The sequence below is a fragment of the Pezoporus wallicus genome, unplaced genomic scaffold (genome assembly GCF_028554395.1).
Source record: "Pezoporus wallicus isolate ANWC-B61680 ecotype Strahan unplaced genomic scaffold, APGP_CSIRO_Pwel_v1 contig_3812, whole genome shotgun sequence".
In the NCBI taxonomy this organism is placed as follows: domain Eukaryota; kingdom Metazoa; phylum Chordata; class Aves; order Psittaciformes; family Psittacidae; genus Pezoporus; species Pezoporus wallicus.
The window spans coordinates 4,144,084-4,157,471 of record NW_026639618.1 but is presented as its reverse complement, the minus strand read 5'-3'; the positions used below and the strand labels follow the sequence as shown (position 1 = coordinate 4,157,471).

At 36.8% G+C, this 13,388-nt stretch overlaps 1 protein-coding gene across 1 annotated transcript in view; it reads right to left on the bottom strand.

Moving 5' to 3' along the window:
* Positions 1 to 13,388, bottom strand: part of CSMD3 (CUB and Sushi multiple domains 3) — a 599,019-nt gene that overhangs the window by 371,667 nt on the left and 213,964 nt on the right. Inside the window, exon 6 of the mRNA XM_057415252.1 lies at positions 11,610 to 11,722. Within this exon, the coding sequence (XP_057271235.1) occupies positions 11,610 to 11,722 (113 nt within the window). The remainder of the gene's footprint in view (positions 1 to 11,609; positions 11,723 to 13,388) is intronic.

Genomic DNA, 13,388 nt, shown 5'->3' with positions numbered 1-13,388 from the left:
TCTTCTGAATAGGAGGTACCCTTCCAATCAGAATTATCCTATGATCTTATGATTCCTAAGCTACTTCTTAGGGTGTCCTGGGTTCAGCACTAGCAGTCATTTTTCTCCTTGGTAGCTGGTGCAGTGCAGTGTTTTGACTGTCAGCTTGGGAACAGAGCTGATAACAAGGATGTTTTGGTTTGGCCAAGGCCTTTGTGAGCCTCATGTTCTGCCAGGGAGGAGGGGAAGCCAGGAGGAAGCAGAGACAGGACAGCTAACCCAAACTGACCAAAGTGGTATTCCATACCACAGGACATCATGCCCAGGGAGTAACTGGGAGTTAGCTGGAAGGGCTGTGAAACTGCAGGGTTGGAGGAGGTATGGGTCGGTGCTTGGTCGGGCTGAGGGGGGCAAGTTATCGGTCGGCTGGTGCTGAGGTGTTATATTCTCTTCCCTTGTTATTTCCTTTATCATTATTATCATTGGTGGTAGCAGTAGTGGTTTGTGTTATACCTTTGTTACTAAACTGTTCTTGTCTCAACCCATGGGAGTTGCATTCTTTTTGATTCTCCTCTCCGTCCCTCTGGGAGGAGGGGGAGGGCAAGAAAGGGGGGGAAGTGAGCAAACGAGTTACCTGACTGGGTTTAAACCATAACATAGGGTAACTTAAATTTTATATGTCATTCACTTTTAACTTCTCCAAAATTATAACTGAATGGAATTATAGCCAACTCTGCATGACACCATTTTAATGGATACTCAGTCTACTCTACCCACTGCAAAACCCACCTTGTTGACCCAAACTTTTCTGGTGAGTTTCAGCTAAAAAAAAACAACAACAAAAAAAAACAACAACAAACAAAACAAACAAAGAAACAAAAAAAGACCAAACCCCAAAATCACTCTTAGGAAATGCTACAAACACTTTAGTGTTCACATTGCTATTCCACTGTCTTTCTGGCAACTTTCAGACATAGAAACAGAGAAGGTATGACCAACATGGTTCTCAGAGGGCTTTAGGGCTCTTATAAAGTCTTATTTCAAATATGAATGGTAGTGAAATTTGAAATAATGAAAACCTGAAGAAATTATTTAACCGAGTATCTTTGGTACTCATTAGTGATTTCAGAGATAAACATATTCTATATAATAATGTTCATGACTATGCCAGGTTTACTGCCTCAGCTGCATTTGAAGGAAAACACTTCATTAAGTGGAGGTATAAGTTTCCATGTGCCTGTGAATGGGGAAAAAAAAGTTAAATTTCTTTCAGCTTTCTGTTACTGCTACTGATACAGTACACAAATAAAGCAGCCCATATTTTAAGGTATAAAAAGATCATTTGACTGAGGAAAGCATAGGTGGAAAAGAAAAAGGCAGTTCAGAAAATTCTTTAATTCATTACTTGGAGTAGAATTCATTAAAACATTAACGTTTTATTGAACAGATTGGACACCTTCTTTACAATGAAGTTTGGGGGATACTCTGCAAAATGTACTTCTGGAATTAGATAGACTTAGTCCTGAAGAGTAAAGTCAGATGTTCTCAACCTTACCTATGCTGGGAATGAGTAAAACCTGTAGTATCTTCTTGAACACTAATGACGTATCAGTATTTCAGAGCAGAATTTTGGACCTATTTTTTCTACTGGAAAAAGAGCAACATTCCTATCTTTAGGCAGGAGACTATTCAGCATTGTACTCAGTCTTCATGCATATGGTGTGATGAGTCTTCACAAAAAAGGAGGGAGAAACATTTAAAAGAACACAACAACTATATTTCACATAGCTATCACGTTCATACAATTAAATTTAAACTAAGTAAGCACTCTACCTTTATCCTCGAGGATATGAGGATAAGATTTCTACCAGAACTGCAAGTGTTTTCAGGCAACTAAAGAACAACCAACCAACCAACTGTGGCTTTATAGCAAAGAGAAGAAATAGAGACAGAGATAATTCTGCATAATAATTTATGCAATCTGATTATAAAGAACATGGGAAACTCAAATGCAAGGAAAGACAAAAAAAAATCCAAAATCCCACATTCAGTTACTTCATCATCTAGTTCTCTACATAAGGTTGTTGGTTTCTTACCAAAAGGATCTCTTTTATAGTGTGGGTGTCCCCTAACAGTATTAAAAAGAAAAAAAAAAAAAAAAAAAAATTAAAAATTCGGGGGGGGGCGGGGGAGGGGGGAGGAGAAAACAGGAATAAAGCATCCAGCAGAAATCATTCTAACACATCTTATGTGACTGACAGTATTCATTTTAACATTTAAAATCTATTTTTCAAAGGTAGAGCACTTCAGGTTTGTCTCCTTCAGTGTTCAGTAAACTTCGTAATAGTCAAAACTATTCAAAACCTAAGTAGAACAGCTAATCACTTTTGATTATGGTGAAATAATTTTCACTGCAGAAGAAAAGGAGTCACTTAATGAAAAAAAACAAAGCATATTATGGGAGTATTTGAATGTCAACATTTTTCAAAGGGGAAACAAAGTGTTCCAACAGTTTATTTCAATACCACTAAATATTCTGAATGTAAACAAGCATTTTATATCAGGTTTTTACCTCAGTTATTTTAGCACCTAGACATAAACAGATCATCAGTGCAATATATTACACTGTTTGATGGCCATAAAGCACACCACAGATATACAGGTTAAAGGTTCTGACCTTATCAAAATGAATATTTTGAAGTTCATATAAACTTTACCATTCATGTACTATCATTACAAGTGAACAAGGATAGAACAAGTCCAGAGGAGGCCTATGAGAATTATCAGGGGACTGGAGCACCTCCCATATGAAGATAGTCTGAGAAAGTTGGGGCTGTTCAGCCTGGAGAACAGAAGGCTGTGTGGAGACCTTCTAGCAGCCTTCCAGTATCTGAAGGGGACCTATAAGGATGTTGGGGAGGGACTCTTCATTAGAGGCTGTAGTGAGAGACAAGGGCTAAAGGATTAAAATTTAAACAGGGGAAGTTTAGGTTGGATATAAGGAAGAAATTCTTTCCTGTTAGGGTGGTGAGGCACTAGAATGGGCTGGCCAGGGAAGCTGTGAATGCTCCATCCCTGGCGATGTTCTAGGCCAGGTTGGACAGAGCCTTGGGTGACATGGTTTAGTGTTAGGTGTTCCTGCCCACAGCAAGGGGGTTGGAACTTAATGATCTTAAGGTCCTTTCCAACCCTAACTATTCTATGATTCTATGATTCTATTACAAGAGTTCCACTATCAGAAGATATTTATTTTAATAGTTAATGTGCCTCAAATTTTAGTTGGTTTCCTTAGAGGATTAACTTTTTATACATATTTATAGATATATGTGCACACATAACATCTTACAGAAATTAAATATAGTTATATAGAATTAAAATATTTAATTTTTAAAGCATAGTGATTTTTTAAATATCTTCCTTTCCATAAACCGGGACTATTCATATTAACTATGGATTTTATATTTTAAACATCAAATTTTCCTGGGGGTTTTGTTCAAAATTTTGGTTTTTGGTTCAATTTATTAATTCCTGAACTTCCAATAAAACTGACCTAAGTAAGGAAAATACTTCCTTTGTAAGTATTACATAAGTTGAAACAAGGAGTAATTCTGTTTTTTTTTTTTCTTCTATGAGATGGAATTGCTTGCAGTCAGTAACATTGTAAATATAAAACACCGACATTTTCTCTTTTGTAAACAATGAACAGATGTGTGTAGAATAGTAAATGAAACAAATATATTAAAATTTTTGTATGCACATAAAATGTTAGAGGTTTTTCCTCAGGCCAAGTATGAAATTAAGAAGATATATGTGTTGAATCATTAAAAAATGGGAAGGAATCTTTACTGCATCACTTAACATTTATTTCAGATATAATTTAAACATTAACACAAACTAACATGCCTTCATATTTAACATCAGTTCTATTGTCTTTTTTTAATGAATTACGATCTTATTTGAAGTAGAAAAAAGTGAATTAAAATTTTAGAAGCAAATCTTTCTGGATCTGTATACAGCATCAGAACTAACTGAACTAACCACTGACAGTGCTGTCATTGCAACCTGTAATTGGGAGAAATCTAAAAATAAATATTTTAAAATGGGTGAGGGTCAAAAAATATTTTTTTCTACTTTCTGACTTGACTACAGCAAAATTAATGTCCTTCTGTGCACTGTCATTGTGTGGGTGTATAGTCGTGAATAAAAGACATCTCAAGAGTGCAAAGGTGAAAAATCATCTGTTCAGAAAGTCTAGCTGTATAAGATGAATTGGAGCTAAAAGACCCATGAGTATGAAAGTCCACTAAATGCATTTACTAGTGTGACAACGTATGCAATTTAAGTCTTTGTTATGTTGGGGGTGAGAGGTGGGGGGGGAATCTGCTAAGAAATTCTGGTAATTTCACTCTATGAAGAGCTTTCCTTTTTCCTACATCCATTCCAAAACCAGGTAGTGTGGTCTGTTTTGACAATAGGAGTTCAGGGTCTGAAAAGTCACAGATTTATAATTCTTAGAACTAAGTGGTTGTCAAATAAACTACTAATGCAACTAGGAGCTTATTTATATTGACCTAAGCAGAAGCAGGTACAGACTTTTTTTAAGTAGCAGGTTTCTCAGACGTGACTCATCATGAAGCACCTTAACTTCTCCCAGGGAATCTCATGCCCATGAATGTGTTGTTAGTAAAAACCAATTTCAGTAACTTATATTATGTGAGATTCAACCTGAAATTAACAAACCCACATCTATGAGTCTGCACTAGGTATATAAACTATCATAATAAATGCAAATCTAGTCAATGTAATAAGGAATGCAGTATTTTAATTAATCTTAAAGCACACGTCTCGGAGAGGACATAACAGCTGCCTATATGCTCTTTGTTGTCATACTAGTTCTTCCCTGTCTTCCAGTTTCTGTGCCAGAATGGCACAGTGTGCTGGTTCCAGACCTGGTTTCAGCTGGAACTGAGTTATTTTTTTCCCAGTAGCCGGGACAGAGCTGTGGTTTGGATTTAGGATGAGAATAATGTTGATAACATACCGATAACTTAGTTGTTCCTGAGCAGTGCTTACACTAAGTCAAGGACTTATCAGCTTCTCGTGCTGCCCAGACAATGAGGAGGCTGGGGCATAAGAAGCTGTAAGGGGACTGTCCTGGGTTCAGCAGTAGCAGTCATTTTTCTCCTTCTTGGTAGCTGGTGCAGTGCAGTGTTTTGACTTTCAGCTCGGGAACAGAGCTGATAACAAGGATGTTTTGGTCTGGCCAAGGACTTGGTGAGCCTCATGCTCTGCCAGGGAGGAGGGGAAGCCAGGAGGAAGCAGAGACAGGACAGCTGACCCAAGGTAGCCAAAGAGGTATTCCATACCACAGCACGTCATGGCCAGGGTGTAATTGAGGTTAGCCGGAAGGACTGGTAGACTGCAGGGTTGGAGGAGGTATCGGTCAGAGCTTGGTTGGGATGGGGGGGAGAGTTATCGGTCGGCTGGTGCTGAGATGTCGTATTCTCTTCCCTTGTTATTTCCTTTACCATTGTTATTATTGGTGGTAGCAGTAGTGATTTGTGTTATACCTTAGTTACTAAACTGTTCTTATCTCAACCCGTGGGGGTTGCATTTTTTTCGATTCTCCTCTCTGTCCCTCTGGGAGTAGGGGGAGGGAAAGAAAGGGGGGGAATGAGTGAACGAGTTACCTGACTGGGTTTAACCCACAACAGGGACAGAGATGGGACAGTTCACTCAATCTTGCCAAAGGGATATTCCACACCATAGAACTCCATGATGAACAATAAAACTGGGAGGAGTTGTCTGGGGGTTGGCAGCCCACTGCTCAGGGATGGGTTGGTCAGCAGATGGTTAGCACTTTATTGTGAATCAGCTGGTTTGTATATTATTTTATCATTATTTTCCCTTTCTTTTCTGTTCCATTAAACTGTCTTCATCTCAACCCATGAGTTTTTTTTACCTCTTTTCCGATTCTCTCCCCTGTTCCACTGAAGTGGGTGTGACTGAACAGGTGTGTGGAAGTAATCTGCTTGCTGGGTTGAACCACAACATGTGGTGTCCTGTAAATTTTCCAACACCATGCAGATGTCTCATTTACTCTAGAACACCTCTACCAAACTCCTACCACCTGGTCAATTGAATGGCTCTGCAACCTGCACTGAAAGGATTAGCTAGGTCAGTTGCCCATACCCAGCTTAGGTTCATGCAGTTCTGTTACTTCATAACACACCATTTTGCAACACCTTCGTCTGTCTGTCAGATGAGCCTCTGCACTTCTGCCACTGCCATAAAATTATCTTGGATACACTAGGTGATTTCATATGTGCATGTAGACTCGTGCAGCGGAACTGTGACCTAAAGCTCCCCAGCTTTAATTGTCATTTAGATACCAATAGGTGTTTAAACCTACAGGCTACCATACAGAGAAATCTACATTTTGGTGTCCTGGAGCTGAATCTCACATAGGACTTCATATGACTTCTTAGTCTTCCGGCAGTAGCACTGTGTACTATTTTGAGCCTATTTTCCCTTTCTGGCTACTTAAAACATGATGTTCTGAGGCAGCTTAGTACTTTTGTTCTTTACCTGATTGCCAATTGCTCTCTGAAAGCAAAATCAACAAATAATCTAAGAGAAGTCTAACTCCATAAATCTTTCTGAATTAAGATACATTTCTATTCATATGCAAAATGACTAAAGAAAAAGAACAAAGGAAAATCAAGCAGAGAAATAGAAAACTTTTCAACATCTGTTTTTACTATATTGCATCACACACTGAGAGGGCTGGCATTTATCCACCTTCAGCTCTACACAGTTGACTGTGAAGTATTAAGCATTGTAACAATTTGCATGTATTTCAGTATGAGCATGACAGCTGAAATTTATGCTGTTCTGAAAAACTCATTGATATATTTCATCTCTTCATCTGTATTTTTCTGTAAGCAAAGATTCTTATGGAAGGCAGATGCCACTGTGCACTCAGTCAACATACTTGATACTATTTCATTCACAGTATGAGCATTAGTTTGTACATGGCTTAACCAGAGGTAGAGGAAAGGGGGAAGAAAGCAAACCTAATTAAGAAATGGATTTCACAAGTGAAATAAATAGCAAGTATACGGCTACTACTGAAACCTTCCAGAGCTTAAAAAGAGGAGGAAAAGAGAGACGGAGAGAGGAAGGATTCTGGATCTCAAAAAATAGGAAAGTTATAAATTCTTAAATTTTACTGATCAGAAAATGAAGAATTCTTTTCCAAAACCCTTTGCATAGTCTAGGTATGCTTGACATAAAGAATACTGAAGTTTATGTATGCCAGCCTGTAAAACTGGAAGCCACGAAGGTAATTTAATCCCATCTGTCTACTTAGATAATATTATGGATTAATACATAAGTGATGGAATGCAAAGACTGGCCAACAGAAAGCAGTAAGGAAAAGGAACCTTTACAGGAACTGCAAATGGGTGGAGTAAAAAAGGACAACTAATTTTAGAAACAGCAAGAGGATTTACAGTGCCAAGAAACACTGAAGCAGCAGCTTCAGGAAAATCAAATGAAGCTTTGGTTTTACTTCAGCCAACAGTTTCTAACTCTTTTAGAGTTTTAACAAAGCAACAAGGACAGAAAACATCATGACAATGAACCTCAGTGACTAGAAAGAAGGGCTGAAACACTGGTGATCAGACAAGCAAGAAAAAGCATGCCCTGGTTATAACCGGCAACCTGGGCAGGGAAACAGTTCGATTATCTGCTAATTGACATAAAACACTTTAATTGTCATTTACCAAACATCGTTTAAAAATTGTATAATTCAAAATCTTTTGTGAATTAGAATGCCCATTAAAAGAAATTAATAAACATAACCTGCATGACAATGTATTTAAATGAAGCTGAGAATTTCCCACAGTTTCATGCACCTCAGTAAATTTCCTTTGTTCTGTATAAGAGAATTTAAACAGTCACAGGTGTTTGCAAGGCCTGAAACAAACAATTAGGCAAAATTTGAAAACTAATGAAATTAGAAGGACATTTATAAAAGATTGTGTAATACCCTTGGTCTTCTGTTTGTTATTTTTTTCATATGTAGCTAGATTTTAAGACTTCTAATTGCATCCTTTTTAGTCTTCTTTTAATGTGTCTAGGCCACAATAGCTTTAGATATTACACTGAAGCTAAGCCATGTGAAGTTGCCTTGTGGAGAAGAATCTTATAGAAAACATTTCTATAAATTTAAGACAGTAAGATTTGGTTATTTCATATCTTGCCCAAAAAGTGGCCATAAAACTCATTTAATTTTTTTTTGTTCGAATAAAACAACAAATGATATTTTTCAGACTGTAATTGGCATGAATGGCAGGGGGTTGACAGGAGGGGCGTGGGGGACCACACATGTGACCTCTGTGATGGGAGGTCAGGGGCTGCCCCATACTGATCACAGCTGGTGCCAGCTGGCTCCACAGTGGACGCACCACAAAATACAACTGAGCCCAGCCGCAGAATCTCTGGCATCTCTGTGGAAATGTATTAAAGGTAAGACAGTAAACACTGAGAGAAAGGAACAAGACCAGAGCAGGAGGGCTCCATTCCAGAGACAACAACACTCCCAAAGGTACTGGAGCTCATGGATAACTCACACTGGAGCAGGCTCTTCCTCTAAGAGGCTGTGGCCCATGGTCGATGCACATCACAGCAGAACAAATTAGTAAGTAAGAAACAATAGAAGAGAAGAATGAGAAATGAAAAGTAGCAGAAAGAAACTCCTACACCTTGGCATCTTACATCACTGAAAAGACAAAGAGTAATTTGTGGTGGAGTAGATAGAAGAAGAAAAGAAGAAATGTCTGGAATTAAGTTAAACCTGCAAAAGTGGAGAGGAAAGCTGTTTTCCCTAATTGTTTGACTATTTCCCAATGCTCAAACCATTCATTCCTTTATATTAAGTCTGGTTTACTGAAGACAACAGTTGAGGAGTAATGAGTTTTCTTACTCTTGTTCTTCCTATTTATTTTCTGCCCTGTTACATTGTGGGGTTGGAGTGAGTGGCTGTGGGAATGCTTCACTGACACTGGGTCACACCACCACCCAAATATACTTTCACAAAATGTGCAGTTCAAACAAAGCCAACAAGCCAATGGAGTGATGAGATGAAAAAAGCAAGTACCAAGAAAGTGCCAAGCAGAGACGGGGGAAAAATTATGCAGTTGTCTGAAGTTCAGAATTTGGAGTCATCCTTTGAAAGATGCAACAACAGAATAAAAAAAGTTAAAACAGATGAAGTGGTAAGAAATTAGTAAATCTGGTTATAGTGGTACTACATAGGAAAGATGAAGTTTGAAGGAGGGAAGTCAGGAAGAATTTACAGTCATATCTATGTTAATGGAGCGGAGAAAAGAGTGAGTTTTTCAACAGTTATTACAGTGATAATACAGACTACTGAAAGGATTAACAGACACCCTCTCAAAAGTGATGCAAGAAAAACCAGGTAGATGTATATATTCTACCTGATTCTTTGGAAAACTTTATTTTTATTGTGACAACTCATGTCAGGGCAACAGTGAAATTACTCTTTGAAAATGGTCTTTACTAAAAGTCTTGTATTTGTCTTTAACTGGAAAAAAACACAATCGCTTCTTTACAAATGGAAATATATGCTGCATATTTTTTATTTTTTTGTCTAAATGCATGAAATATTTTTAATATGTTTATTTAATTTCCTCACACTGTCCCTTTTACCTTGCAATCAATCCAGAAGCCACTCCTCCCTATTACCTGACAACATATTTTTCCATTTTAGACTATCAAGGTTAATTTTCAATGCTCATACCTGCTGGAGTATGGACTTTGATGCTTTTACGTGCTGAAATTATTTACTCCCTATTTTTTTTTTTTTTTCCAAAGAGTTGCAAAAGGCATTTTCTTCATTTTTAAGAATGGTGGACTTCTGCAGAATTTCACAACTTAGTATTCAGTACAATTTAAACATGCATTCAGCAATATGCCATTAGAAATTAAACGAGCAAACCAAAATAATATTAAAAAAAAAACAATGTAATCACTACAAACTTAGACGGTAAAGACAAATAGAAGATACACAGCATATTCAAATTTTCCACACCTACCAGCTCATATTTTTTTATGACTTGCAGAAAACTTATTTTGAAACAAAAAAAAAAGTCTGTTCTCTTTCAGTAACTGTTACCTCACACTTTCGGCAGGAATCCAAGTATGTGTGTCATCTGAGATAGTTTGTTCTTCTTTTCCCAGTAGCTCAAAATTAGCATCTCAACAATCCAAGTTACTTCACATAAACCAGCAAAATAGTTATCACGTGGTTTCTCAATTTTGAGGTAGGCTCTAATAGAGAAAGTTTCTACTTTATATCTCTTAACAGTCCCGCAAGCTAACAATTTCCCAGTAAAGAAGTGTGTTTATCACGTTCAGTGTGAAGGGTACCATGCAGAAAATGAGTCAGTGCTTTTCAGTTATAGCAGCCCTGCACCTACAGTAGGAAGGCTCCTTTTGCCTAAATTCACTAAGAATACACATTCCAGAACTTCTGTGAACTTGGGAAGTTCAGAGACATACAATATTTGTTAACATAGTAATCAAATTTGTTGTGTTCTTGTATAGAATATGTTATCTGAGGCAATCACAGAGTTGTGAAAAATGTACTATTACAAAAGACCAATTACATAAAAAGTAGTCCTAGTGTTTTGTTAGTTGAGATTTTTACATTAGTTGATTAATTTTATCAGATTATTCACAAGTTTATGTACCTCATCTCTTCCTTTGCTGAATTTCCTATAGAGAACTGTAAAAGAAATTCATGAACTGAATTTCATTCAGAATGCCATGATTATATTTTTTTAATCAGAAACATGGAAAAGCACAAAAGCACAAAAAGGGTTACTGTTCCCTGAAGATCCATTGACACACTGCAGATATTGAAAAATATTATTTACAGTTATGCTTGTGAAAAAGCAGACAGTATTACCATGAACTAATGAAGCTCAGTTTTCATTAGCACTTCATCATTAGAATGACCTTGTTCCAAATGGTGATATTCCCAAGTTAATGCTTCAGATGCTTTCACTCTTACTCAAAATAATGCTTGTTCATAAAAACAGTGGATAAGAATCTTATAGGTTAATTAAACCCTTAATAGCACAACACTTTCAGAAACAGGTAGTAAGAGATAACAGTGATTAAATGCCACATCAGTAAATAGAAACTTACTCACTGTTTTAGAAGCATGACATACACAACCATAGATGCACATACATATTTTAATAATAAAAATATTATTTCTGTATCTTTTACACAATATGTTTCAGAATATTAGGATCATTTTAACACCTCAGTACTTGCATAGGATAAAGTGAAGTAGATATCTGCTGCAATTTTTTTATAACTGTATTTAGATAAACTAGATAATACACTACCCCTACTCTAACATACTGTAAAATTTTATGTAATAGGTTGCACAACTGAATTTATCATTATGCAAATACAAACCACACCTTTATGAGGATTTTTAAAATGGCCCTTCCCACTTCCTCTATAACTTCAGGCACAGGATTTTTTAACAAAAAGAACCCCCCCAAAAAAATGTATTTCCTTAAATGTACCTTGGTAGTGAGCACTAAATCCACGGTATCGGTGATTGCTGTCTGTTATAAAATGTAGTCTGAGCCAGTTTTTGTTACTGATAACTGGAGGAGGTATATTCGTTCCAGAGAGCCTGAATTAAAACAAACAAATAAAAAATATTATTGAAAGATTAATTATCAGGGATGAAGAGCAGTAGTTTTTCATAAAGCTTTGATAAAGCTCTTGTGTGGAAAACTTTCTTCAAACATACATTCATTGACTGCTTTCAGTAGGACTTTTTATTCATCAGTTAATAGTATGTTATTACAAGCATGAACAGACAAGACTGTTTGCAATGTTGAAGTGGTGGGATACAAATCAGTGCAAATCCAGAAACCACACAGTCACATAACTGGTCATGAAAAGAACTACCATGATGCAAGCGCATGATACTCAGGCTAGAAAGAGTTAGTGTCTATATGGACCACTTAACAGGTTAGGCAGAACACTGCTTTGGGCACCAGGAAAAGGATTATACCCTGTGACTTTCAGGTTCACGATATGGAATAAGAGAGCTTAGGTTATGCAGGCCAAAACACAAAACTATAAAACAGACATCTATTTTTTCAAAAGCAAGTAGTTTTCTAAATTCAGGATAAAAAGAAATAAGAAATACTCAATCACTTCAGTGAATCTGAAAATAAATTATTAAAATTACAGGAAGAGTAGAGACCTGAGATTGACCCCAGCTAGCAGCTAAGTACCACACTCACTCAACTCTCCACCCTGTCCCCAGCAGCAAAAAGTAAATCAAACCAAAATATTTGATCATGTAAACATAATATTTTTACTCTAATCCACTTCTTATTAGACATCTCATTTTCTTTAAATAGTATTTCTGAAAAATAAACTTACTACATTGTCACCAGTAATAGAAGAAAGCTTCAACCAGACAGAACAGTGGCAGTCTCTAAACTTTTATTCTTTGCACTGTTAGTGTTCTTTTTGCTCTTTGCTTCTTTGTTGTCATACAGTGCCTAGACCTAAGTTTGAGCTTAGCCCTGACGTAGAGCTAAAAGCTGACCAGCTCAGGCTTTGAAAATTAATGGCATTTTAGATGCAGCTGAGCATCTACCTAGTTAAGTTTACCTGTTATATCAGTTATTCATTAACACATCTACCTTGACAGATATAAGTTACACTTAAGATGATTCTAACTTAAGCACATGTTGATATCATCTGAGTTCCAACTAAATTCCCAGTTCCTAAAATCTGATCTTTACAGTTCATGATTTCTATGGTATTGTTCCCAGAAAGTAGATTTGCAAGCTGACAGAATTTCTAATGGAGACTGGCATGAAATGAATGCTTATTCTGCTCATATAACCGCTCCTTTTCTACATCAATTTATCTTCTCATCAAATTATAAAGCTGTTCACCATTATCATAATGCATTGGCAGTCCAACCTACTTCTGTGCCAGCTACTGTTCCAAACATATCTAAACTGCATCGCCTACAATATTTTCCTAAATTCAAAGAAAAACACCATATCTACCATAAAGGAAATGCAGCTGCCTCATCTTTTTGTTATTGTTCAAAGGATGTCACACCTCCCAAACTGCACAGAAACCCGCATAGCAAAAGTAACAGACAATAGGCTTCCCTTCTGCAGTTGTCTTTCATAAACTCTTAGAAATGTCCATGAAGAACTTTCGTATCAGTGGTTGTGAACCAGAGATTTAAAGTATCTCACTGCTATGTGTAGTCAACAATGACCACCCTAGATATTCTGTTATCTAATGTAAAAAAAAAAAAA